Raw genomic sequence first — 26756 nt, 5'->3', positions numbered from 1 at the left:
AATAAAAAAATAAATATTACTTAGTTCCTCTGAGAAATTTATAAGCAAGTAAGGACTATGACACAAATAAAAACATGAAGCAAATTAAAATAAGGGTTGGGCAAAGTCTTACATGCAATCTAGTGTAGTAATTAAAAACATGGATTCTGTCTGGGTCAAAGAGTCTTCAAGTGTTAGATCTGAGCTCCAAAATTTATGGACAAATATAACCTACACTTCGATTTATTTACTTATAATATTGGAATGGTAATAGCAGTTACTTCTCAAGGTTATCAAGATTAGATTATACAATAAAATGACGAAAAGCACTTAGATAATGCTTTGGGCACAGAACCCAAGTTTACTCAGAAGTAAGATTTGATATTGATGATTGGTTTCAATGATGGGCATGTGACATTGAAACCAAGGTCATGACTATCATTTCTATAGAGCCCGTGGTGAAAGTAAATTATATCTGGAAGAAAGATGTGAAATTAAGAAATAAAGTGAAGGTCAGTTATCAGGTAGATAGAGGGAAACATCATAGTCAGTCTGATAAAGCCAAGCAGAGTGAAGTGTTAAAATTAAGCTAATTGCTGGATGACAGAAAGGAAGGTGTGAAATGTTGACTGGACCTAGACTTGAGGTCATGGTTAAAAGCCAAGATCAGCAATTGACAGAAGCTAACAAGGAAGTAGGAAGTTGAGGCATGAGGCAAATTGTGGGCCAGCCTCACTCTTGCTGTCAGACTACAGCTGGCTGGCAAGGGTCTTCATTTTCATTAGTATTTTTACATATAACCCCCCCATCATTATAAAAGGTTAAACAATGCAAAAGGATAAAAAGAAAAAAGGTGGCTTTACACATCTCCATGACAATTTCGTTTCAGAAAAAAATCACTGGCAAAATTTTGATTATAGTTTCAGGTATTTTCTGAAATGGCTCTCTAGATAGATAGATTATATATAAAGAGCTAAGTAATATATAACATGACATAAATATATTATATAATAAATTATATATAAAATGTATATATAAATATATAATATTTTATAGATATATATTATAAAATAGCTATATTTACAGACAGATTTTTTCATATAGAAAATGTGATTATACTAACCTTTATTTTTCATTTAACAATATTGTTTGAATATCTTTTCACATGCATTTCATATACATACCATATATATGTGTATATATGTTTTAAATGACTGAATTATATTGGTTGTTCAAAATTATTTAACCAGTTAGATCAATATTTATATTGTTTCCAGTATTTTGCTGTTATAAACAGTGCTCCAATAATTTCTATTTATTTGTTTATTTACCTACTCATGCAGTAACACATATAGGTTAAATTCTGAGTGTAAGATTTCTGAATGAAACATTAGGTGCCCTTTGATAGGTCAAACAACTTAGCATCTAAAAATTGTATAGCTTTGAATTCCACAACGGTGTAAGAGAGTAGCCATTTCCTATATCCTTATTGACATAGTATACATAAACAAATGATAACATCTAGATTAATAACTTTAAATATTTTTGTTACAGTATAACATGTCTAAGGAAAATATACCAATTGCAAGCATGTATATTGACAAGCATTTGCAAAGAGAACACACGCTTGTAACTAAAATCGACTCAATAAATAGCACATATATAGAAGCAACGTAAGTTGAGAAAAAAAAATTAAACAAATACATGAAATTCCAATACATTATCTGAGTTTAAACCTGTTTCCACATAGTGAGATGAAGTTGCTGCTCAGGGGTAAGGTAATTCTAAAATGGTCATTTTATATTTCTTTGAAACACATGTTGGTTTTAATAAGGATGTATCAAAGTGTACTTTATGGTAAAATTCTTTGGCCCTCAAACTCTACACTTTGTGATAGTTTGATATTAGGTGAAGAATAACAGTAAACCTCTGAGGAAAGATGATTTTTTTTTTAAAGTATGTATTGCAATTTAGTTTATGCCTAGTCTGTAAATATATTATGTCATAAATTATTCACTACAACAATTTGAAGTATATATTATCACTCACATTTTACATGTGAAGAGTAACTTTACAATTTACACACTTTGCAGCATTTGTATAATTAGCAAGTGACGAAGCTGAATTGCAGACTCAACCCTGTCAGAGTGCAAAGCCAGTGATCTTTCTCCTTCACTCTGTGACCTCTCTTTTAGCTTTTACTTCTTCTGAAATGACTTGGAATTGTCTTAAGTATGTTGACTACTTTCGAGTTATTGTCTCCCTTCCATGTCAGTTCCTTTGCCTCACGTCTCTTCTTTTTCCCAAACAGATTTCCTTTCTGAGTTCTGTTCCTGATTCACACAGCTATCAAGTGCAGCACTGTAGTCTACTCAAGGGCCATGCTTTGTTGCTCTGAGTATTCCATGAAATGTTCTTTTATCAAAATGTGAATAACTTTCAAGTAAACATATAACTTAAAAGAGTATTAAATGTAGGAGGTATGCCCGATACCACCAAAACAATCTGCCACTGAGGCAAAGATGAGTTCACTCTTAATTTTTGTCTTAAAAACAAAGGGCAAAATAAGTTCTATCTGAGATTTCCTAAGTTCTAATTACAAGTATACTAAGTACTTTTTAAGAGTAATTGGATGTATGAAACCATCACTAGCGCAAGAACTAAAGATAATTAAGAGACATCTTGTCTTCTTTTGTCCTACAGAGTGATTGCTTATCTTCAGACCTGTTTACGTTATTAGCAATTCCTTCTTCGTAGGATACATTTTACCTTCCAAAGCACCCTTAGAGATGCTTGTCTTAATTTTTTGTTCTCTAGAATTAGGAAGAGTGAATGGCTTGATGGACAGATTAAAGCTATCAACTCACCAACGATCACAGCTAATTCAGTCTCTGGCATAAAGTAGCTGGACGTGGCCACAAGATAGGCCAAGTAGTAGGCAATGAAAAGGAGGAGGAAGGAGATGACAGCCTTCATGGCGCTCACGTGAGCTTCCGTGCTGGGATCTCTGCTCCCTGGGGCACGGAGCTGCATTCGCCTGGTGTGTCTGCACAGGGAGAGGATCAGGAGGAGAAATGAGATCAGGGACACAGAAAAGGGAAGTAGTGTCAACAGATTGAGACGTATCTTGATGGACGCATGCTGAGCTTTATGTACTCTGCATCTTCGACTTAAATTTGTTTTCAACTTCATCTTGACACAGTGCCTGAAATCATCATCCAAATTGTTAATGACAGGAAGGCTAATGAACACCGAGAAGACCAAACACCCCAGCAGGATCCTAGGAATTGCACTGTCAATTCTCCACTTCATCCAGAGGAAAAAGGGATGGAAGAAATTTGCTATCTTGAGGAAATAGAAAATGCTGAGGCAGGTGGCAAACCAGACACTTAAATGGTTGGTTAGTGTCCAGAAGTAGTCAATGATTCTCATTTGTTTATCACCAGTATAGACATCTGGGTACAGGACCAATATGTAACAATCCAATAGTATTATACATAAGAGAGAAATTCTGGAGATGGCCAGGCTTGTGAGGATTAAATCAATGGAGGCAATCTTCTTGTGCTTGATCCAGTCCACACAGTTTACCAGTCCAATGAATGCGTTCCCTAAGATCCCCAGTGAAAATTCCCCAGCTGCTATGAGCATTAAGATACTCTGCCCTTCACTTGACATCTTAAAATGCAGAAATATCTGGTTCACTTCTAGTTGAACAGATGTAGTATTTACATCTACTTCTTGGATTTTGCTGTAATTTTCTTTATCCCTTTAATTGTAGTCTGTCTTGAGATGAAGACTGAAATGACAAATGAAAACTGTAGCTGTCTTCCTTAAATCCTAGCTAGTCTTGAACAAGTAATGCAGTTGTCTGTCCCTGGACTCTATGTCTATCTGTGTCCATTTACTTTCTTTGCAGATTTTACTTTTCCACATGTGCTTAATTTAGGCTGAGCTATAGCTTGCTAAGATGCAAATTAGGCTGATTCACTTTCATGGTCTGGCACTTTCTCAGGCTATGTTTTGCAAATTTAGATTCATTAAATTGTAATGCACACTAGTAATTTTAATAGGGCTGCCAGATTTACCAAATAAACTTATAGTGAAAACAGTGAAAGTATTAGTCTCTCAGTCATGTCTGATTTTTTTGCGACACTACAGACTATAGTCCTCCAGGCTCCTCTGTCCATGGGATTCTCCAGGCAAGAATATGGAAGTGGAAAGCCATTCCCTTCTTGAGGGAATCTTCCTGACTCAGGAATCAAACCCAGGTCTCCCATATTGTGGGCAAATTCTTTACCATCGGAACCACCAGGAAAAACCAAACTTACAGTACATCCAGTTAAATTGAATTTCAGATAAACAATGAAAGAGTTTTTAGTGTATGTCCCAAATTACATGTGATTAGTACTTCTGGGAAGTACTGGAATTCAAATTTAACTAGGTGTCTTATATTTTATCTAAACCTCAGCAATTTTTTTCCAGTTAGTAATGCACAAAAACTGAAATTTGAAGAAGAGTCTTCATTTTGTCAAAATATGGTTTTGATTACTACTAAACATCCAAAGTTTGAGTCAACACTGACAGCTACATATTTTCAGGAAATTTAAAAGGTTAACACTAAATTAGAAGAGTCTATTCAATTCTAAAAAAGTACCTCATTTATCTTGGTTGTTCAGGTGAACAATTATATAGCACAAGGTCTCTTAAAAGAAGGCACCACTAGACATGTGACATTTAAAGGTCATTTAATGTACATTTGTTATTCTGTATGTAAGAAGGTGAAGGAGCCATGGTGAAGAAAAGTATTGATTACTATTAGGGTTTTCTTTTTCATTTAAAGTGTTCTCAAGAGCAGTTATATATACAAGAGGGAAAAGAGTGAAATATTGTGTTTCATTCTAGTCTTTACCCTCTGCTGTACCAAACTGCATCTGAATAATTAAGCCCTTGGGTTTCCCAGGTGACACTAGTGGTAAAGAACCCACCTGCCAATCAGGAGACTTAAGAGATATGGGTTCAGTCCCTGGGTTGGGAAGATCCCCTGGAGGAGGGCATAACCCACTCCAATATTCTTGCCTGGAGAATCTCATGTTCAGAGGAGCCTGGTGGGCTACAGTCCGTAGGGTCACAGAGAGTTGGACATGACTGAAGCGACTTAACATGAACGCACAGTTAGGTCCTTAACCCTTCTAGATTGTTAGACAGGGGACCTAAGATGAAATTAACCATATTTTTACAGCCTAACTCCTGCTTTGAAATAGCTTCTCTAACTCAGAGTTACAGAGAAACACTTTACTACATTGTGTTTCTATGGAATAATTCTGGGAATCTCAGTACCTTCCAGGGAAATGCATATCTTTTCTCATCCTTCCTCAAAGTCTAGACATTTATTCTTGCATGTGCCCCTTACTTTGGACAAACTGCTCTCTCAGTAGCAAAGTTCACAGGTGACTGCCCTCCTCTGATCTTGGAAATAATCCCTGACTCGGGCACATCATTTTCTTCTCTACAGTTCTGATGAATAACCTATTCACAGTAAATAAAATGATACATTTACCCACATAAAGTTTAGACTAATGTAGATTTTATGTTTTACTAGTGTTGTTATAGCATGGAAGGTATGATGCAGCTAAAAGGGAAAAATAGTACAAAACTTCCTCAAAAAACTCAAAATACAACTGTTACTTGATACAGCAACCTCATTTTTGGGTGTATATACAAGAGAATGGGAAATCAGGATCTTAAAAAAATCAGAATCTTAAAGAGATACTTTGTACTCTTAGGCTTACTGCAGCATTATTCACAATAGCTAACATGTAAAAACAACCTACCTGTTCACTGATAGATAAATGGATAGAGAAAACACAGCAGCGACCCCACAGACGGCAGCCCACCAGGCTCCCCCATCCCTGGGATTCTCCAGGCAAGAACACTGGAGTGGGTCGCCATTTCCTTCTCCAATGCATGAAAGTGAAAAGTGAAAGTGAAGTCGCTCAGTCGTGTCTGACTCTCAGCGACCCCATGGACTGCAGCCTACCAGGCTTCTCTGTCCATGTGATTTTCCAGGCAAGAGTACTGGAGTGGGGTGCCATTGGCTTATCCATGGTGGGATATTATTTGGTCTTAAAGAAGAAAGAAATCTTCCAGTATGCAAAAACAGGGCAGTATGCCAAATGAAATAAGTTAGTTACAGAAAGACAAATCCTGTATGATCCCACTTAGATGAGGTATTGAAAATAATCTAAGTCCTGTAGCTAAGGGTAAAACAGTGGTTGCCAGGGAAGGAAGAAATGAATAGCTCCTATTAAAGAAGTACAGGGTTTCAGGGAATTCTCAAGTAGTCCAAGGTTAAGAATTTACCTTCCACTGCCGGGGACATGGGTTTGATCCCTGGTCAGGGAACTAAGATCCCACGTGCTGCAACTAAGGCTGTGTGCCACAACTAGACAGCCTGCATTCTGTGTGCCATGACTAAGATCTGATGAAGCCATAAGTGAATATTTTTTTTAAAGGAGTACAGAGTTCCATTATGGAAGATAAATAAGTGTACATAAATAGAGGAAATAATAAATATGGAAGATAGAAAAATAGAGATCTGGTGTAAAACATTGAGCATCTAATCAACAATACTGTCTCATACACAAAAATTTGTAAAACAATACATTTCATGTTATATACCCTTACTCAATTAAAAAAGAAAAAGAAATTCTGCAAGAGAGCATTTTGTCACAAGTCTGCCACTTTAAGTCCCAGTGATGGTCACTGGAGATATTTGAAACACTGGAGATACAGAAAATAAAACATGAAAGACAGGACTTCAGATGGATGAAAGGAAACCTTCCCAGAAGCACAAATGTTATAAAACATTTATTTCGTCAAAGCTTATAAAAGAATATATAGTTAATCCCAACATAGAATTTACAAATTCTTCGTAGACTATATTAGTATATTCCATCAAAAAAATCAATTCTTCTGTCTTTATCTTTTTACAAATAAGTGTAGCTTTTATATTTACTATTGTTGTACAGCATGTAAGTTACAATGCAGTTACTACAGAAAACGGTACAAAAGTTAATAAAACATTATAATAGCTGATATACTAGAGATACAGTTGATGAGATTTATTTACTTAAGACTAAACACTGGTACTTTGCAAAGTGAATTTTGCATAATCTTGTGCAGAAAAAATTGATAATCTTCAGGTAATTAACATATTAATTTTAATAAAAGGAAATGAGTAGATTGAAATAGACCTGAATTCAACACAGAGAATGGTGGGGGCCAATTGTAGAGTCAGATCAGAAGAGACATGACTTTAGACGTGCCAGATCAAATGTTCCAATAACACTCTAGAAAGGAAGGATTTGATATTCACAGTAGAACCACATTTTATTAATGAGTCTTATTTTTCTCTTTTTGCTTTTTTTTTTTTTTTAACTTACTCTGTATGTTACAGACATAATGCTTTTTTAGTGACAGTATGTAGTTATACCACAGTGCATGATAGTTTCTTCCCAATTAATTTCTTTTCTAAAGTCCTGAATGGGAAAAAAAAAAAAAATACCTGCAGGTCTTACTTCTACTCAAGATCATCCTTCTACCCAAGTTACAAAGAGTACTTAGGAACGCCCCTTAAAGGGAGATGATTTAATGGGTTCTATTCCTAGCCCAGTGCTGCCTGTTAAGCAAGTTGTTTGTGACAAAGTTTAATTTCAAGGAAATGAATAGAAGATGCCTGAGTAAGGTCACCAGGAAATATTAAGTGGGAGACCACCAGAAGTATCACTCACTTGGGAGGAGAAAGTAATTGGGAAACTAAACTAGTTAAGACAGAAAAGATCTGAGTTCCTAGTTCATATGTCAAACAGGAGGGACTCAGCAGAGACACGAAGGGAGAAGAGTTAAGGGCCAGCAATGAAACTGTATGATAGAGGGGAAAAAAAGAGAGAGAGAAACCACTGTGGTTTCAGATGCACTTTCCATGGGATTTTCCAGGCAAGAATACTGAAGTGGGTTGTCATTCCTTTCTCCAAGGGATCTTCCCAATCCAAGGATGGAACTCCAGTTTCTTGCATTGCAAACGGTTTCTTTACCATCGAGCCACCAGGGAAGCCCAGATGCACTTTAGTAGGGGCCAAAATAAAATCTTAAGGGAATTTAAGTAGGCATTACAAGCCCAATACTGGCAGTGAAGAGACAAAATCAGAAGTGTGAGCTCTGAAATTCTTCTAGGAAAGGGAGTGTGAAGATGAGAACGTCTGTGGTGTAAAGACACAAAAGATATATCCATTAGTGTACTAATGGGTCTCACTACTCCTCAAAGCTGTGTACCCAAAATAAACAGAAAACCTGGAAAACAATGAGAATGGACCTATAAGAAAAGTGAGTTTTTTATTAGAAAATAAGGTTTGCTATTAAAGTTCTTTTATAAAACCAAGATTTTACATCATGCAGGCTGTTTTCCCACATCTCAGCGTCCTGACAGATGCCAGCCTCAGCTTGTTATTTCCAACAATAAAAAACAGTGAGTGACCTAAGGGATTAAGAATTTCTATAATCTCTCCAGACATCATAGCTAACTTGCTTTCTTTCATAAAGTCGCTAAATGTTGCCAAAAGACAGGCCAGGTAGTATACAAAAAGGAAGAAAAGAAATGAGGTCACTGTTTTCCTGGCCTCCACGTGGGCCTCTGTGCTGGAGTCTCTGGAGCCTGAAACACTGGATTTCATTTGTTTACTGTATCTCCACAGGGATGTAATTAAAAAGAAAAATGAGATCAATGACACAGTAAATGGAATAATAGCAAACAGGTTAAACAATGTCAATGGGTCCAAGTATTGAATTTTACTCACATGGAACAATTCGGTGACGTTTCTTTTATGTTTTGCAATTTTAAGAAAATCATAATCAGTATTTGTTAACGTTGCTTGTATAAGGCTGATCAACATGGAAATGGCCAGGGACCCCAGTAGGCTCCAGTGAACCACCCTCTCAATTCTCCACTTCAGCCAGAGAAAAAGTCGGTGGGAGAAATTGGCTATCTCGAAGAGACAGAAGACATTGAGGCAGGTGGCAAACCACATACTTAAGTAGTTGGTGAATGTCCAGAAGATATTAAGAACTACCTTTATTTTCTCATTTTCATAAACACCTGGGTAGAGTGCCAGTATGGTGCCGTTGAGTGTCATTACACAAAGCAAATACATTCTGGAGAGAGCTAAACTGGTGAGGATGTAGTCAGCTGTGGAGATCTTTTTCTTCTTAATCCAATCAACACATATTACTAGTCCAATGCATCCATTCACAAACATTCCTATGATGAATTATGCAGTCGTTATGGTCAGAAAGATGTGGTCTTCTATACTGAACATGTTGGGAGAGAACACCCTAATCTCAAATATTACTGCAAGATGACCAGCAGAGCATGACAAATACATTCTTCAAATCAAAGAATGATTTTTTTCCTTTGCCATTATTTTGACTTTGATATCCTCCAGAAGTGCCCAGCTCTCCTCTGAAACAGAATTGCCTCTACATTTATGAAGAATAAGCCAACTGATTGTTGCAAACAGCATGACCAGAGTTGTAGCCTGGGTAAACTATAATTATCACCCCTGACTGAGTGATAACTGAAATGTTTTGTTGAAATTGATCTCATGCAAATTAAGAGATTATATTTCATGAATTTGCAATAGCCTTCTTGCTATTAAGTTCTGCATATTTGGATGGATCAAGCTGAATTTCAAATAGGGAGGCACAAAAAAGCAAACATAAACACCCATTTAATAAAAGTCAAAATGTGTAAATGAAACTGCATTTTCATCACCATAGATTATAAATTTCTCACAAGTCAAGTCTCCTTGTGAAAATGGATTTTAGTTTTGGAAACAGTGCAATCGGGTACAAATTAGTCATAATACAAAACTAGTTTACGTGATTGATTTTATAGGAAGGGCTGATGTGTTTTAAACTCTCTTCCTCACAGCCTGTGCACTTGAAATTCTTCTTATTGAGTTTATTATTGAGTTCAAGGCCTTTACCAGTAAGAGGCAGAAAGTAGAACATGTTTGCATTTAGGCAATGATACGAAGTGTGAATGCGAGGTTTAGATTCATTTCTCCTGTGAAGATAAAGAAACACATCTGGCTCCATTATAACATTAGATTCAAAATTATTCAAGACAGAAATGAGAAGAAGTATTTAGAATAATGGTAGATATGAATGATTTCCAATGGCACATAATAAAAATGAAATGCAAACAACTGAGAGAAGGGAGAGACTCTTTTGTTGATTTCTTTCTGCTTCTTTCAGGATTCTCTGGGGAACAGAATATTTCCTTCTTTTGTGGAAACCCTTCACAATCCCCAGCACCTTCAGAAAAGCCTCCCTCAGCTTGCTGTTTCCCATTAGCAGGATGAACGAATGGCTCAATGGGAAAATGACAGCTGTTAGGCCACCAAACATCAACTCCAATTTTCCATGAGGATTCAGAAAGCGAGATGTTACAATGAGAAAAACTACATAGTACATAATGAAAACAGCCAGAAAGATGACTATTGTCTTTATGGCCCTCATGTGGGCCTCTATGCTAGGGTCTCTAGACCCTGTGGTATGAAGTTTCATCTGCTTGGTGTGTCGAAGTAAGGAGAAAAATAAAAGGACAAATGAGACCAGGCAAAGAATAAAGGGAACCATAGCCTCCAGGTTCAGGATAATCTATTTGAAAGCAGTTGGGATTTTACTTACTTTGAATTCCTACGTAATGTTTGCTTCATTATTGATTCTGAAGTCATAAAATGAATCATTATTCAGTAAAGCACTAATAATTGAGGAGATGAGAAAGGACATTGGAAGAATCCCAAGGATACCCTGTTCATCTTCAGCTTCAGCCAGAGGAAAACTGGGTGGGATATACTGGCTATCTTGAGTAAATAGAAGATGCTGAGGCAAAAAGTAAACCAGACAGTTGAATGATTGCAAGTTGTCCAGAAAATATCCAAAATGTTCATCATCTCACCATGCCTGTATGTATCTGAAAAGAGTACCATAATAAAACCATCCATATATATAACACACAAAAAACAGATTCTGGAGGTGGCCAGGCTGACCAGGATGACATCAGTCAAGGATACAGCTCTCTTTTTGAGCCAGCCACTGTAGTTTACCAGTACAATGAATCGATTTCCCCAAATTCCTATCATCCACGTGCCAGTAATCAAGAGCATATATATTGCCTCCATTGTACCTGGTATATTAGAAGAGCATTCTGATTTAGATTATCTACTGATGATGACCGACTTTCAGCTGTCCAGTAAGGAATGATATATATGTCTGCCACTTAGGGCATGCTGCAGTTATCTTTTATCTGCCTTCTATATCAGATGTGATCAGGTCGAGAAGATAGCCTGTTCTGCTCTGAGTTAGAACTGCCCAAAGACTTCACTGACCAAGACTAGTAATTCCTTTCATGTGTAGTGATGATTGAAAAGCTCTAAAATGCAAATAGGAATGGATCGATTTCTGCTATGTGCACCATCTTTCTCATTTCAAACTCTTTGTGTTTTAAATTCATCAATCTATGTTGTTGGCCAGGGACTACAAAAAGAATCAATTACTTGGAAAATATGGCTAAGCTTTAATTTAGAGATGTGGCATCATTACCATCTCTAATAACTTGAAGAGCTTCCCTAAAACTGTGGTCTATTTTCTACATATGCAGGTTTCAGAGCTTAAAAATAATTGTGAATTTAAAGTGCAGACAACTAACAGCAATAATTTCAGACTAATTGATCATGACATCTTCAGGAATGAGAGAGAGGTAGCCAGTGAAAATCCTACTTGATCTTTACAGCAGGAGAAATTTTGCATCTGCTGGGCCAGAAAACTGACTATAGTTGCCACAGGGGAAAGACACAAATTTTATCTGTTTTCTAGTCCTAAACCATTTTACAGATCCAGAGCCCTTTCATGGCCCTGCAGCACTGCCACACGGTTACATTACAGATCTTCTCAAGACTTTCCTTGGTGCCATTTACTAGAATGATTCCGAAAAATACTCAGAACTTTGAGGTGTTAATGGATATTAAACCTGAAGTGACACTAATTCTTGAGGACACCAAACATCAATAAAAAACAGAGGCTTACATTGGACAAGTATTGAACTATAATAGGACAAGTAGTTCTCATGGGCTTATTCAGTGATTACTACAGCCATGAAATTAAAAGACGCTTACTCCTTGGAAGGAAAGTTATCACCAACTTAGCATATTAAAAAGCAGATACATTACTTTGTCAACAAAGGTCCATCTATCTAGTCAAGGCTATGGTTTTTCCAGTAGTCATGTATAGATGTGAGAGTTGGACTGTGAAGAAAGCTAAGTACTGAAGAATTGATGCTTTTGAACTTCGGTGTTGGAGAAGACTCTTGAGAGTCCCTTGGACGGCAAGGAGATCCAACCAGTCCATCCTAAAGGAGATCAATCCTGGGTGTTCACTGGAAGGACTGATGTTGAAACTGAAACTCCAATGCTTTGGCCACCTGATGTGAAGAGCTGACTCATTTGAAAAGACCCTGATGCTGGGAAAGATTGAGGGCAGAAGGAGAAGGGGATGACAGAAGATGAGATGGTTGGATGGCATCACTGACTCAATGGACATGGGTTTGGGTAGACTCCGCCAGTTGGTGATGGACAGGGAGGCCTGGTGTGCTGCATTTCATGGGGTCACAAGGAGTCGGACATGACTGAGTGACTGAACTGAAATGTATAATTGGAATAAAATCCATGAAAACTATAAAAATCCCCACATTGTTCTTCATATATATGGTGAAAGCGAGTGTCAGCTGCTCAGTTGTGTCTGACTCTTTGGGACCCCTTGCACTGTAGGTCTCTAGGCTCCTCTGTCCATGGGATTCTCCAGGCAAGCCATTCTCTTCTCCAGGGGATTTTCCTGACCCAGGGATTGACCAGAATCTCCGGCCTTGCAGGCAGATTCTTTACCATTTGAGCCACCAGGGAAGCCACTCATATGTATGGACTTAGAGCTAAATGGTGAAAAGTCCAGATGGAATCCTCCAAATTTCTTGCTCTAACAGCATAATATATGGACAAAATAATTCATGCTCAGGAGAATTGCCAATGTTAGCTCCATCATCATTTGGGGATGATGAAACTTACCAAATCTCCATTAATAATATATTAATTACATATCATTGGATTCCTATTTTATTGGGTGTTGCAATTAAGAATGAGTGAAATATCTTTTCCAAGTTTATGGAAATGTTTTTTTTTTCTTTAGATTAATAAATCTAGTCAATTATTTGGACGGATTTCCTAATATTGGCTTATTCTTACATTCCTGATATAAAATCTGCTAGTCTTGGTATACCATTATATTTGGGAAATGTTGGCTATTTCTGTATTCTATGGTGATTTTTATATTGATATTCATAGCCCAAAGTGAAGAAGCAGGATTAAACTAGTTTTCTAGTGTTCAGACAGATTCTGGTAGCAACATAAAACTTGTTTCACAAAAATTTTTTTAAGTTCTTTTTTCCTTTTATATAATCTAGAATGGCTCAGATGAAGCTATCTCCTCTTCAAAAGTTTGGTAGAATTTGTTTTTCATCTGAGCCTACAGCTATTTTTTTATTGTAACTTTTTGACAATGTCCACTTATTCCTTTATTCAAGTTAGTATGTTTATGTTTTCTTTTCTTCTAAAGTTTGTTATTAGTTAAGACCTATGTTCCTGACCCAAAGGGATGGTACGGGGAGGGAGGAGGGAGGAGAGTACAGGATGGGGAACACGTGTATACCTGTGGTGGATTCATGTTGATATATGACAAAACCAATACAATATTGTAAAGTTAAAAAATTAAATTAAATAAAAAAAAAGTAACTCGAAAAGAAAAAGAAAAAAAAAAAAAAAGAAGAGGATGCTGCTCTACTAGTCACATTTCAAGAACTCATTTTTTGAACAGTTGCTGACTTTATCCTCCACCCAATTCCAAACTCCTCACTATAGTCACTGAAATTCAGGCAAATTATCAGCAAAAATATTCTCATCAATTTTTCTAACAGCTCATTTTATCTATTTGCTTGAACTTGGAGTCTTTTTTAAAATATCTTTTTATTTTGTATTGGAGTATGGTCAATTAACAATGTTGTAATAGATTTAGGTGAACAGCAAAGGGGCTTAGCCATGTGTATACATGTATCCACACCCCACCCTCACCCCGCCAGCTTTCCTCCCATCGAGGCTGCCATATAACATTGAGCAGAGTTCCATGTGTGATACAGTAGGTCCTTGTTGGTTACCCATTTTAAATATACCAGTGTGTACATGTCCATCTGGGCTTCCCTGGTGGTCCAGACAGTAAAAATCTGCCCACAATAAGGAGACTCAGGTTCACTGTCTTGCTCAGGAAGATTCCCTGGAGGAGGAAATGGCAACCAACTCCAGTACTCTTGGAGAATTCCATGGACAGAGGAGCCTGGAGAGCTAGAGTCCATGGAATCACAGAATGTCAGACACGACTGAGTGACTAACATGCACATGCATGTCCATCCCAAATTCCCTAACTATCCCATCCCTCCATCCTTTTGCTCAGCAGCCATAATTTAGTTCTCTAAGTCTGTGAGTCTCTTTCTGTTTTGTAAGTAATGAATTTGGAGTCAATTTTTGTTTTACTGGACAATTTTGGGAGTCTGGTGAAGGTTATGATTTCCTCAGAATAATGTTTTTAAACAAATAAAATAAAAACATATGAATTTCAAAGGAATCCAGACACAGTCAAATATATGCATTTATATTTTAATGTGACTTAGTAATTTACTGATCTAATAATGACATCACTGTCACAATAATGATTTGTGGTTTCTGAAGGTGAAAAACTATAAGTACTGCTAATGTTTCTGTGGCTGTACTTGCATTCAAACCAGAAGGAAAGCTAGAATTACGTTTAAAACTACTAAAAATATAAATATTTGGTGTCCACACACATTCATAGATACTTTATTTTTTATTTCTTTAAATTTTTAAAAGGTCTTTATTGAATTTGTTAAAATATTACTTCTGTTTTGTGTTTTGTTTTTTTGACCGAGAGGCATATGGAATCTTAGCTCCCTGACCAGGGACTGAACCCTCACCCCATGAATGGAAAGTGTGGAGCCTTAACACTAGATCATCAGGGAAGTCTCCATAGGCCATTTTATTTTAAAAAACTAAAATTATTTAACTGGAGGATAATTGCTTTACAATGTCGTGTTGGTTTCTGCCATACATCAACATGAGTCAGCCATAGGTATATATATGTCTCCTCCCTCTTAAACCTCCCTCCCACCTCCCACCCCATCCTACCCCCCTAGGTTGTCACAGAGCACTGAACTGAGCTCCCTACATCATATAGCAAATTCCCAGTACCTGTTTTTCATATGGTAATGTCAGTCAGTTCAGTCACTCATTTTTAACTGACTCTTTGTGACCCCACTGACTGCAGCACACCAGTCCCCACCCTGTCCATCACCAACTCCCAGAAATTGCTCAAACTCACGTCCATTGAGTCGGTGATACCATCGAACCATCTCACCCTCTGTCATACCCTTCTCCTCCTTCCTTTGATCTTTCCCAGCATCAGAGTCTTTTCCAAGGAGTCAATTCTTCATATCAGGTGGCCAAAGTATTGGAGCTTCAGCATTAGTCCTTCCAATGAATATTCAGGACTGATTTTCTTTAAAATTGACTTATTTGATCTCTTTGAAGTCCAAGGGACTCTCAAGATTCTTCTCCAGTACTACAGTGCAAAAGCATCACTTCTTCAGTGCTCAGTTTTCTTTATGGTCCAACTGTCACATCCATGCAAAACCATAGCTTTGACTAGATGGACCTTTGTTGGCAAAGTAATGTCTTTGCTTTTTAATATGCTGTCTAGGTTGGTCATAGCTTTTCTTCAAAGGGGCAAGCGTCTTTTAATTTCATGGCTGCAGTCACCAGCTGTGGTGATTTGGAGCCCCCAAAATAAAGTTTCTCACTATCCCATTGTTTCCCTATCTATTTGCCGTGAAGTGATGGGACTGGATGCCATGATCTTTGCTTTTTGAATGTTGAGATATAAGCCAGCTTTTTCACTCTCTTTCACTTTCATCAAGGGGCTCTTTAGTTCTTTGCTTTCTGCCATAAGGAGGGTGTCATCTGTGTATCTAAGGTGATTGATATTTTTCCTGGCAATCATGATTCCAGCTTGTGCTTCATCCAGCCCGGTATTTCTCATGATGTACTCTTCAATTAAGTAAAATAATCAGGGTGACTATATAAAGCCCTTATGTACTCCTTTCCCAATTAGGAACCAGTCTGTTGTTACTTGTCCAGTTCTAACTGTTGCTTCTTGACCTGCATACATATTTCTCAGGAGGAAGGTCAGGTGGTCTGGTATTCCTGTCTTTTGAAGAATTTTCCATAGTTTGTTGTGATTCACACAGTCAAAGGCTTTGGCATAGTCAATGAAGCAGTGTTGATCCAATGAACGTTGCCAATTTGATCTCTGGTTCTTCTGCCTTTTCTAAATTCAGCTTGAACATCTAGAATTTCTAAGTTCATGTACTGTTGAAGCTTGGCTTGGAGAATTTTGAGCATTATGTTGCTAGTGTGTGAGAGGAGTGCAATTGTGCAATAGTTTGAACATTCTCTGGCATTGCTTTTCTTTGGGATTGGAATGAAAACTGACCTTTTCCAGTCTTGTGGTCACTGCTGAGTTTTCCAAATTTGTTGGCATATTGACTGCAGTACTTTAACAGCATCATCTTTTAGGATTTGAAATAGCTCAGCTGGAATTTCTTCACCTCCACTAGCTTTGTTCATAGTGATGCTTTTTAAGGCCCTTTCACTTTATACTCTTGGATGTCTGGCTCTAGGTGAGTGATCACCATTGTTGGTATCTGGATCATCTTTGCATGAAATGTTCCCTTGGCATCTCTAATGTCCTTGGAGAGATCTCTAGTCGTTCCCATTCTATTGTTTTCCTCTATTTCTTTGCATTAATCATTGGAGAAATGCTGATAAAATGAGAATTATCTCTTCACACCCATTAGGATGCTTATAGTGAAAAATCTAGAAAATAACAAATGTTGCAGAGAATAGGAGAACTTTGAAACCTCATACATTCATGTAAGAATGTAAAATGATACAGCCACTAGGCAAAACAGTTTGGGGGTTCCTGAAAAGGTTAAATATGTTGCTAATGGGGAGAGGGGTGAGGGAGAGATGGACTGAGAGTTTAGGGTCAGTAGATGCAAACTATTACACATGGAATGGATGGACAGCAGTGTCCTACTGTATAGCACACGGAATCATATTCAATGTCCTGGGATAAACCATAATGGAAAATAATATAAAAAAGAACGTATATAATTGGTGACACAGTGGTAAAGAATCTGCCTGCCAATATAGGAGATGCAGGAGACACAGGTTTGATCCATGGGTCAGGAAGATCCCCTGGAGGAGAAAATGGCAACTCACTCCAGTATTCTTGCCTGGAGAATTCCGTGGACTGTGGAGCTTGGTGGGCTACACAGTCCATGGAGTTGCAGCATTGGAAAAGACAGAACAAATGAGCACAGCACATAAGTGAGTCACTTTGCTGCTGAACAGAAATTAATACAACGTTGTAAACCAACTATATATATTTTATATATATATATGTATATATTGAAAGCTTCATATAGGAATTACCATATGACCCAGTAATTCCACTTTCAGACATATTCTGAAAATAGGGACACAGATAGTTGTACGCTAATATTTGTTGCAGAATATTCACAATACCAAAGGTATTTTGGAATACCTTTGGAATTTTACCCAGCCACAAAAAGGAATGAAGATCCAAAACATGCTACAACATGAAAACATTATGCTGAGTGAGAGAAGCCAGTCATAAAAGAACAAATTTTATATGATTTTACTTGTATGAAGTATCTAGAATAAATCAATTAATAAAGCCAGAAAGTAGATTAGAGGTTCCAGGAAGTTGGGAGAGGGAGAATAGAGAGTTACAGCTGAGGGGGTACAGAGTTTTTGTTTGGGGTGACAGAGGTTTTGGAAATAGTGGTGATGGTTGTACAATACTGTAAATGTAACAATACCACAGAATTATACACTTAAAATGTTAAAGTGGAAAATGTTACATCATATATATTTTACTACAACAAACAGATATTTTAAATAAATACATAAATTTGAACTGCACACCATAAGAGCATGCAGCATGGGAAGGACTAGAAGTAGACATAGCAAGCCAAATTTATTATTTTATTTGAAATAAAGAGAACGATATTTTAAAATCAGTATATGAAAATTTGTTATCAATAGTGAAGCACAAGCTGGAATCAAGATTGCCGGGAGAAATATCAATAACCTCAGATATGCAGATGACACCACCCTTATGGCAGAAGGGAAGAAGAACTAAAGCACCTATTGATGAAAGTGAAAGAGGAGAGTGAAAAAGTTGGCTTAAAACTCAACATTCAAAAAACGAAGATCATGACATCTAGTCCCATCACTTCGTGGCAAATGGATGGGGAAACAATGGAAACAGTGAGAGACTTTATTTTCTTGGGCTCCAAAATCACTGCAGATGGTGACTGCTGCTGCTGCTGACTGCAGCCATGAAATTAAAAGACACTTGCTCCTTAGAAGAAAAGCTATAACCAACCTGGACAGCATATTAAAAAGCAGACAAAGGTCCATCTAACAAAAGGTATGGTTTTACCAGGAGCCATGTATGAATATGAGAGTTGGACCATAAAGAAAGTTGAGTAGCAAAGAACTGATGCTTTTGAACTGTGGTGCTGGGGTCGCAAAGAGTTGGACATGACTGAGCAAATTGAACTGAACTGTGATGTTGGAGAAAACTCTTGAGTGTCCCTTGGGCTACAGGGAGATCAAACAAGTCAAACCTAAAGGAAATCAGTCCTGAATATTCACTGGAATGACTGATGCTGAAGCTGGAACTCCAATACTTGGGCCACCTGATGCAAAGAGCTGACTCTTTGGAAAAGACCCTGATGATGGGCAAGATTGAAGGCAGGAGGAGAAGTGGATGACGAATGATGAGATGGTTGGATGGCATCACCTACTCGATGGACATGAATTTGAGCAAGCTCCAGGTGTTGGTGATGGACAAGGAAGCCTGGAATGCTGCAGTCCTTGGGGTCACGAAGAGTCGGACATGACTGAGTTACTGAACTGAACTGAGTAGCAAAGGAGGGGAAAATTTATAAGAAAGCATGAGAAATAGAAAAAGAGAAATGAGAAGATAGAAAATTAATGAATTTAATTACAGTAAGTGTAAAGATGTGTACTCGATCATAATTTTCAGATTCTAATATTAAAGCATTGAATATCAGAGATTTGTTTTCTACAGGACACAATAAAAGAAAAAATAGATACTGAAAACGAACAGATGGAAAATACATAATAAATATGAAGTGAAGTGAATATATATATAAATTTAAAGTGAAGAATTAGAGATTTTTAACATGCAAAAACATGTTAAAAACATGGAAAAATTAAAATTCAAGGTAAAAACCTGCATGAGTTACCAAAGAGTTTAATAACAGCAATAATAATAATGTAAAGAACATGGAAGCAAATGTAACTATCAACATTGTTTCAAGTTAAATGCAGCTATAAATGAAAGAATTTAATCATTGCAAATGTACATTTATAATCTATTTCAGATTGATTCATAATGAACATGAATATAGAGATACAATATCATTAACGTGATTCGTCTAATGAAAGTTAGATGAATCTAATCTAGTAGATCAATTCATCTAACTCACCCAATGATATTCTAATGAATATTGTAAACATGGCTCCATCTAATGCATATAAATTTGCAGCATCAAACTTCTTCCAAGTAAACATGACTATTCACAAAAATAGATCTTGTATTAGGCCAAATAAATCTTATCCCAGGCTAACTATCATGTAAATATGTTGCTTACCCAAATTCAATAAAATAAAATATCAATATGAAAAATTGCCTTTAACATAGCTCAAATAGCTGAAAAATATTCTGTTAAATAATCTTTGAATTAAGAGGAAATTACAAAGAATATCTCAGGACTCTGTGCTGAACGACAATATAAGAACCATTTGTCAATGCTGTGGAATGTACCTAAACCAACAGGCAGAAAATAAATAGCTTTGAATTCATTTACAAAAAAAGAAAAATTGAAATAAAACTAGGAAAGGACAACTAACCTTTATTTTTAAGAATATAGCAAATGTATTATCTCAATTAAATTGAAACAGAAAAGAGAACTTGGCAAACCAGACATCTAGAGAAATCCCATCAGTCCAGAATACATAAAAATATGGAAAAACTAGTCTTCAGAATTATTTGAAGTTCATGACCCACCTGTCAGTGAAAGAAAAACCTTCAGATGCCAAAAATGGTGTGAAAGTACACATTCTGAGAGGAAAAAAAAAAAAGTACTGAAAATAGAGCTTTGGGGGCATTTGGAATCTGTTTGAAATTAGAGCTAAAGTTTTAAAGTATTGTGTGTATGTAGGATAAGGTAACTAGTTTTGGTCTCTGCAAGGCTAGAATCGAGATTGGAGCCTATCCACAAGCCAGGACCCTTGAAAAGAAATCTGTTAAAGGGCAAACATGAAAATAATATATGCTCAGCAAAAGGTTAAAATTAGGGGACCTTATCTCTCAACCATGACACTGAACGAAAGGAGAATGTGAAGGTTTTTTGGTTCTGAGAATTTCTAACAATAGACTTGTATATGTGTATATTTGGGATTATGTAGTACTACGCATAGGGCTTCCCAGGTGGCGCCAGTGGTAAAGAATCTGCTTGCCAGTGCAGGAGACACAGTAGATGCCGGTTCGATCCCAGGGTTGGGAAGATCCCTTGGAGTAGGAAATGGCAACTCACTCCAGTATTCTCGCCTGGAAAATTCCATGGACAGAGGAACCTTGTGGGTTACAGTTAACAGCGTCACAAAGAGTCAGACACAACTGAGCACATGCGCGCACACCCATATGGAGTACTACCCATAGAGCCTAAAACATTTCACACTGAAAATTTAATTTAAATAAGTTCAAGACTAACTTCATGTAAAATCACTGGATTTGAAAAATAGAAAGATTCATTTCATCAGTGTTCTGACCCTCTTTCCCCCATGATTACTGTTACTATATCAAAAATGCATTAGTTAAAAAAAAAAAAAAAAAAGGAATCAGATAGTAAAAACAAAAGCAATCTTTTAAAGAATTAAAACCGCATACTTGGAAAAAACAAAAAATGCATACTCAAGAGCAGCACTTTTGTATCTGCTTGTCACTCCCATGTTGTAAGTGTCGAGATTGATCACAGCTTTCTCTTGGCTTTTTTTCCTAAGATTTTGTGGTAAAAGATTGTCAATGCTCAGGAAAGTCAGGTAAGATGTAATGAGAAATATTGTTTTAGAGACTTATTCCCACCATCAACATCTTTACAGTGAGCAGTCTCCAGGTAGTTTTTTTTTTTTTTTTTTCCTCTGGGGTTTGGGGCTGTAGAAAGAAGGAACTGCAAGAGAGGGAGTCAGACTGAGCCACTCAATTTGTACATGGGATGAAAATCTCCTTGAAGAGTGGAATTCCTTGAAACATAGTCAAAACCTTTATGGAAAATTTTGGTGACGTTCAATAACATAGTTAAAACCAATGCAAGAAAGTAGTGTTAAGTTGAAAGAGATCTTCAGGAATTTTTTCACTAGATTGTTTTCTAGGAACATCCATTTCTCCCTAAGCCTGTCAAGGAGTTCTGAGGAGCTTCTCTTTCTCCCAGCATTTTAATTGCTTCAGTACTCTCAAAAAAACTTGCTTTAGCTTGTTGTTTCCTAGAATTAGGATAAATGAGTGTCCCCAGGGATAGAGGGCGGTGATGGTCAGACCAAAAATAAACAACAGCTTGCTTTCTGACATAGTAGTGCATGATATTTCTATGGTAATGCCTATAAAATACAAAATAAAAAGGATGATAAAAGATACCAAAACTTTCATTGCTTTGATATGTGCTTCTGTGCTGGGGTCTCTGAATCCTGTGGCATTCAGTAGCATCCTCTGGTTGTGCCTCCGAAGGGAAATGAGCAATAAGATACATGTAATCAGGCATAGTATGAAGATGGTAAGGGTTCCAAGATTGAGCAAAATCTGGTTTCTAAAGAATTCACCTTTATGCACTTCAACTGAAAAGACTACACTTCTATTCTTTGCTCTAGAATCACTAATTATCTTCATAGTTAGTGGAAAAGTAACTAACCATGAAATAAGCAAGTATCCCATCAGAAGGAGAAGAACCCTTTTGACGTCACTCCTCAACCAGAGAAAAATGTGGTGGGAAAAATTGGCTATCTTCAGGAAATAGAAGATGCTGAGGCTGGTGGCAAAAAAGACACTTGTTGGATTCAGAATTACCCATGAGTAAGTAATACAGTCAATTAGGTAACCAGAGGAATACATTTCTGGAGAAAAAATCTTCACAAATCCATCGGTAGTTATTAACCCTATCAGGCAAATTCTGGAAGTAGCCAATCCCATGAGAATAAAGCTGATAGTAGAAAACTTCTTGTTCTTCACACATTCAATGAAGTATGCAAGTCCAATAAGTCCATCCCCTAAAACCCCCAATATTGACTCACTAACTGCTACAAAAATGAGGAGGCCTTCCAGTACACTCAGCATATCTGCCAGTCCCTAATATTATTTCTGTTCCATCAATCTTAAATTACCTGCTGCAGAATGAGGGAGGCATGTATTGCTGCTTGATGGAAGAATGATTTTCTTCTCTTTCATTAATAAAGAATTGCAAGTGCCCCCATTACTGCCTTGTGATAGAATCCAAAATAGCTTCAGGGAGACCCCTCCAGTTATGTCTATAAAATTTAGCTAGTCTAGAGAATGTGTGTCCAGACTGAACACCTTCCTTAATTTGTTAAGATGCAAATAAAAGTTTCTGTTTCATGGATTCTACTTGTCCTCCTGAGACTATTTTGCATTTGTTACCCTGGATTGTGCAGTAGGAGTGGCAAGCAGATGCCTACAGAAAACAGAGCCGAATAGAAAGAAAAATTGAACTTCACCTTTTTCAGTGTCAGCATTAACACCGTCATTTATTTTGTGTTAATAATAACAGTTTAGATATATAAAGCAAAAATAGTGTAAAAAAGGAAGAAGAGATGTATGAAATTAGCATGAAATTAGTAGTCGTTTATCTCTATGAGTAGATGAAAGCTGCTTCTTTGAGAAGATCAATAAAAATGATTAGCCTTTCGCCATCCTGAGAAAAAAAGGGGCCGGAAGTGAAACAGGGTATAATAACTGACCCCCATGGACATTTAAAGGAATATTACAAGCATTGCTGTGTCCACAAATTTGTTAAATTAGATGAACTCTGTCAATTCTTTGAAAAATAACAACTGAAAAAACTCACACAAGAAGAAATAGGTAATGCAAATAGGCCTAAATCTATTTTAATCAAAAAGCTAATCATAAGCTTCCAAAACAGAAAGCACCGGGCACAGGTGGAGTTACTGGTAAATTCTAACAAACATTTATGAAATATTGTACTAATTGTCTTTAGTCTCTTTCAAAAAACAGAAGCAGAGGGAATATTTTACAACTCAGTCTAAGGTCAGCCTTACCATAATACCAAAACCAGACAAAGACTGAAGCTAGAAGCTAAAACTACAGACCAGTATCACTCATGACAATAGATGTGAAAATTTTCAACCTCATATTAGCAGATAAAATCCAACAATGTATACAAAATAATTGTATGTCACAAACAAGTGGGATTAAGCCTGAGTACACAAACTGGTTCAATATTTGAAAATCATTTAATGTAATTCATCATCTCAACAAACAAACAAAATCACACAATATATCAAAAGCTGCTTAAATTCATTTGATAAAATCCAACTTTTATTCATGATTAAAAAAAAAAATCAACCTGATGAAGACTATCTATAACAAGCCTAGAGCTGGAACTGCACTTAATGCTGAAATATTCAAAGTTTTTCTAACAATATAAGGTACAAGGCAAAGTTAACCTCTCTCACCACTCCTTTTCAGCATGTACTGGAAATTCTAGCTAATGCAATAGAAAAAAACAGAAATAAGAGGTATACAGGTTGGGATGGAAGAAATGAAACTACCTTTTACTGTAGTTGACATGAACATCTATGTAGAAAATACAAAAGCGGTGATCAAAAAACTCCTGAAATTAATAAGTAATTATTATAGCAACATAGTAAGATATAAAGTTGAGACAAAAATCAATTGCTTTCTTATACACCAGCAGTGAACACGAGGAATTTAAAATTAAAAACACAATACCATTTCCATAGCATCCAAAAATTGAAGTGCATAGGTATAAATATAACAAAATAAGTGCAAAACTTCTTTGAGGAAAACTATAAAACTCTGATAAATGAAAATAAAGAACTAAATAACTGTAACAATGATCCATGTTCATTGATAGGAAGACTCAGTGTTTTCAAAATGCCAGTTCTTCTACACTTGATCTATAGATTCAGTACAATCCCAATCAAAATCATAGCATGTTATCTTGTTGATACTGACAAATTGATTTTAAAGTTCATTCAATTCAATTCAATTCGGTTGCTCAGTCATGTCCAACTCTTTGCAACCCCATGAATCACAGCATGCCAGGCCTCCCTGTCCATCATCAACTCCCGGAGTTCACTCAAACTCATGTCCATCCAAGTCAGTGATGCCCTCCAGCCATCTCATCTGTTGTCCCCTTTTCCTCCTGCCCCCAATCCCTCCTAGCATCAGAGTCTTTTCCAATGAGTCAACTCTTCACATGAGGTGGCCAAAGTACTGGAGTTTCAGCTTTAGCATCACTCCTTCCAAAGAACAACCAGAACTGGTCTCCTTCAGAATGGACTGGTTGGATCTCCTTGCAGTCCAAGGGACTCTCACGAGTCTTCTCCAACACCACAGCTCAAAAGCATCAATTCTTCGGCGCTCAGCTTTCTTCACAGTCCAACTCCCACATCCATACATGACTACTGGAAAAACCATAGCCTTGACTAGATGGACATTTGTTGGCAAAGTAATGTCTCTGCTTTTGAATATGCTATCTAGGTTGGTCATAACTTTCCTTCCAAGGAGTAAGCATCTTTTAATTTCATGGCTGCAGTCACCATCTGCAGTGATTTTGGAGCCCAAAAAAATAAAGTCTGACACTGTTTTCACTGTTTCCCCATCTATTTCCCATGAAATGATGGGATCAGATGCCATGATCTTTGTTTTCTGAATGTTGAGTTTAAGCCAACTTTTTCACTCTCCTCTTTCACTTTCTTCAAGGGGCTTTTTAGTTCCACTTCACTTTCTGCCATAAGGGTGATGTCATCTGCATATCTGAGGTTATTGATATTTCTCCCAGCAATCTTAATTCCAGCTTGTGCTTCTTCCAGCCCAGTGTTTCTCATGATGTACTCTGCATAGAAGTTAAATAAACAGGGTGACAATATACAGCCTTGACATACTCCTTTTCCTATTTGGAACCAGTCTGTTGTTCCATGTCCAGTTTTAACTGTTGCTTCCTGACCTGCATATAGGTTTCTCAAGAGGCAGGTCAGGTGGTCTGGTATTCCCATCTCTTTCAGAATTTTCCACAGTTTATTGTGATCCACACAGTCAAAGGCTTTGGCATAGTCAATAAAGCAGAAATAGATGTTTTTCTGGAACTCTTTTGCTTTTTCCATGATCCATCGGATGTTGGCAATTTGATCTCTGGTTCCTCTGCCTTTTCTAAAACTAGCTTGAACATCTGGAAGTTCACGGTTCATGTATTGCTGAAGCCTGGCTTGGAGAATTTTGAGCACTACTTTACCAGCGTGTGAGTTGAGTACAGTTGTGCGGTAGTTTGAGCATTCTTTGGCATTGCCTTTCTTTGGGATTGGAATGAAAACTGACCTTTTCCAGTCCTGTGGCCACTGCTTAGTTTTCCAAATTTGCTGGCATATTGAGTGCAGCACTTTCATAGCATCATCATTCAGGATTTGAAATACCTCAACTGGAATGCCATCACCGCCACTAGCTTTGTTTGTAGTGATGATTTAAAGTTCATATGAAATATCAAAAGACCCAGAATAGCCAACACAATATCGGGGGAGAAGAATAAAGTCAGAGAATTGACACTTGCTGAGGTCAAGACTTAAACAAGACAATGTGATATTAGCTAAAAAAAGACATCTAAATGGAACAGAATAGAAAGCCCATAAATAGACCCACATAAGTATATATATATCAATTGTCCTTTAACAAAAGAGCAAAAGCAATACAATGGAACAGTCTTTACAACAAGGAGTGCTAGAACAATCAGACATCCACATGCAAAAAGTAAAATTAGGCACATACCTTATGTTATTTACAAATATTAATTTAAAGCACATCATAGACCAAAATATAACCCAAAAGCTATAGAATTCATAGTAGATAACATAGTAGAAAATCTAGATGATCTTGGGAATGGCAATCACTTTTTAGATAAAAACACCACAGGCAAAACCTATGAAAGAGTTAATTGACAAGCTAGACTTCACTAAAATAAAAAATTTCTGCTTTGCAAAAGACACTGTCAAGAGAAGGAAAAGACAAGCCAAAGATAGGGATAAAATATTTGCAGAAAACATATCTAATAAAAGAAAATGTTCCAGAATATATAAAGAAATCATAATGCTAAACAAAAAGTA

The 26756-nt window shown here is 36.9% G+C and overlaps 4 protein-coding genes across 4 annotated transcripts; all 4 read right to left on the bottom strand.

Annotated features, from left to right (window-relative positions):
* Positions 1-2715: 2715 nt before the first annotated feature.
* On the bottom strand, positions 2716-3654 carry TAS2R7 (taste 2 receptor member 7). The gene has a single exon (XM_061419076.1). The coding sequence runs from the start codon at positions 3652-3654 to the stop codon at positions 2716-2718; it is 939 nt and encodes a 312-aa protein (XP_061275060.1).
* A 4647-nt stretch (positions 3655-8301) lies between these two features.
* On the bottom strand, positions 8302-9350 carry TAS2R8 (taste 2 receptor member 8). Its single transcript, XM_061419212.1, is given in 1 exon segment — positions 8302-9350. A coding segment is annotated over 1 exon segment (930 nt). The 3' UTR covers positions 8302-8420.
* A 702-nt stretch (positions 9351-10052) lies between these two features.
* Positions 10053-19901, bottom strand: TAS2R9 (taste 2 receptor member 9). The gene is given in 4 exon segments (XM_061419075.1): positions 10053-10099; positions 10257-10847; positions 10850-11245; positions 19817-19901. Coding segments are annotated over 4 exon segments (1119 nt in total).
* Positions 19902-21779: 1878 nt separating this feature from the next.
* On the bottom strand, positions 21780-22870 carry LOC133248953 (taste receptor type 2 member 10-like). The gene has a single exon (XM_061419211.1). It carries the CDS (start codon positions 22714-22716, stop codon positions 21787-21789), a length of 930 nt encoding a protein of 309 aa, XP_061275195.1. The 5' UTR covers positions 22717-22870; the 3' UTR covers positions 21780-21786.
* Between the last annotated feature and the right edge of the window lie 3886 nt (positions 22871-26756).

The sequence above is a fragment of the Bos javanicus genome, chromosome 5 (assembly GCF_032452875.1).
Source record: "Bos javanicus breed banteng chromosome 5, ARS-OSU_banteng_1.0, whole genome shotgun sequence".
Taxonomy (NCBI): domain Eukaryota; kingdom Metazoa; phylum Chordata; class Mammalia; order Artiodactyla; family Bovidae; genus Bos; species Bos javanicus.
The sequence above is the reverse complement of the archived record's forward strand: the minus strand, read 5'-3'. Positions and strand labels throughout refer to the sequence as shown.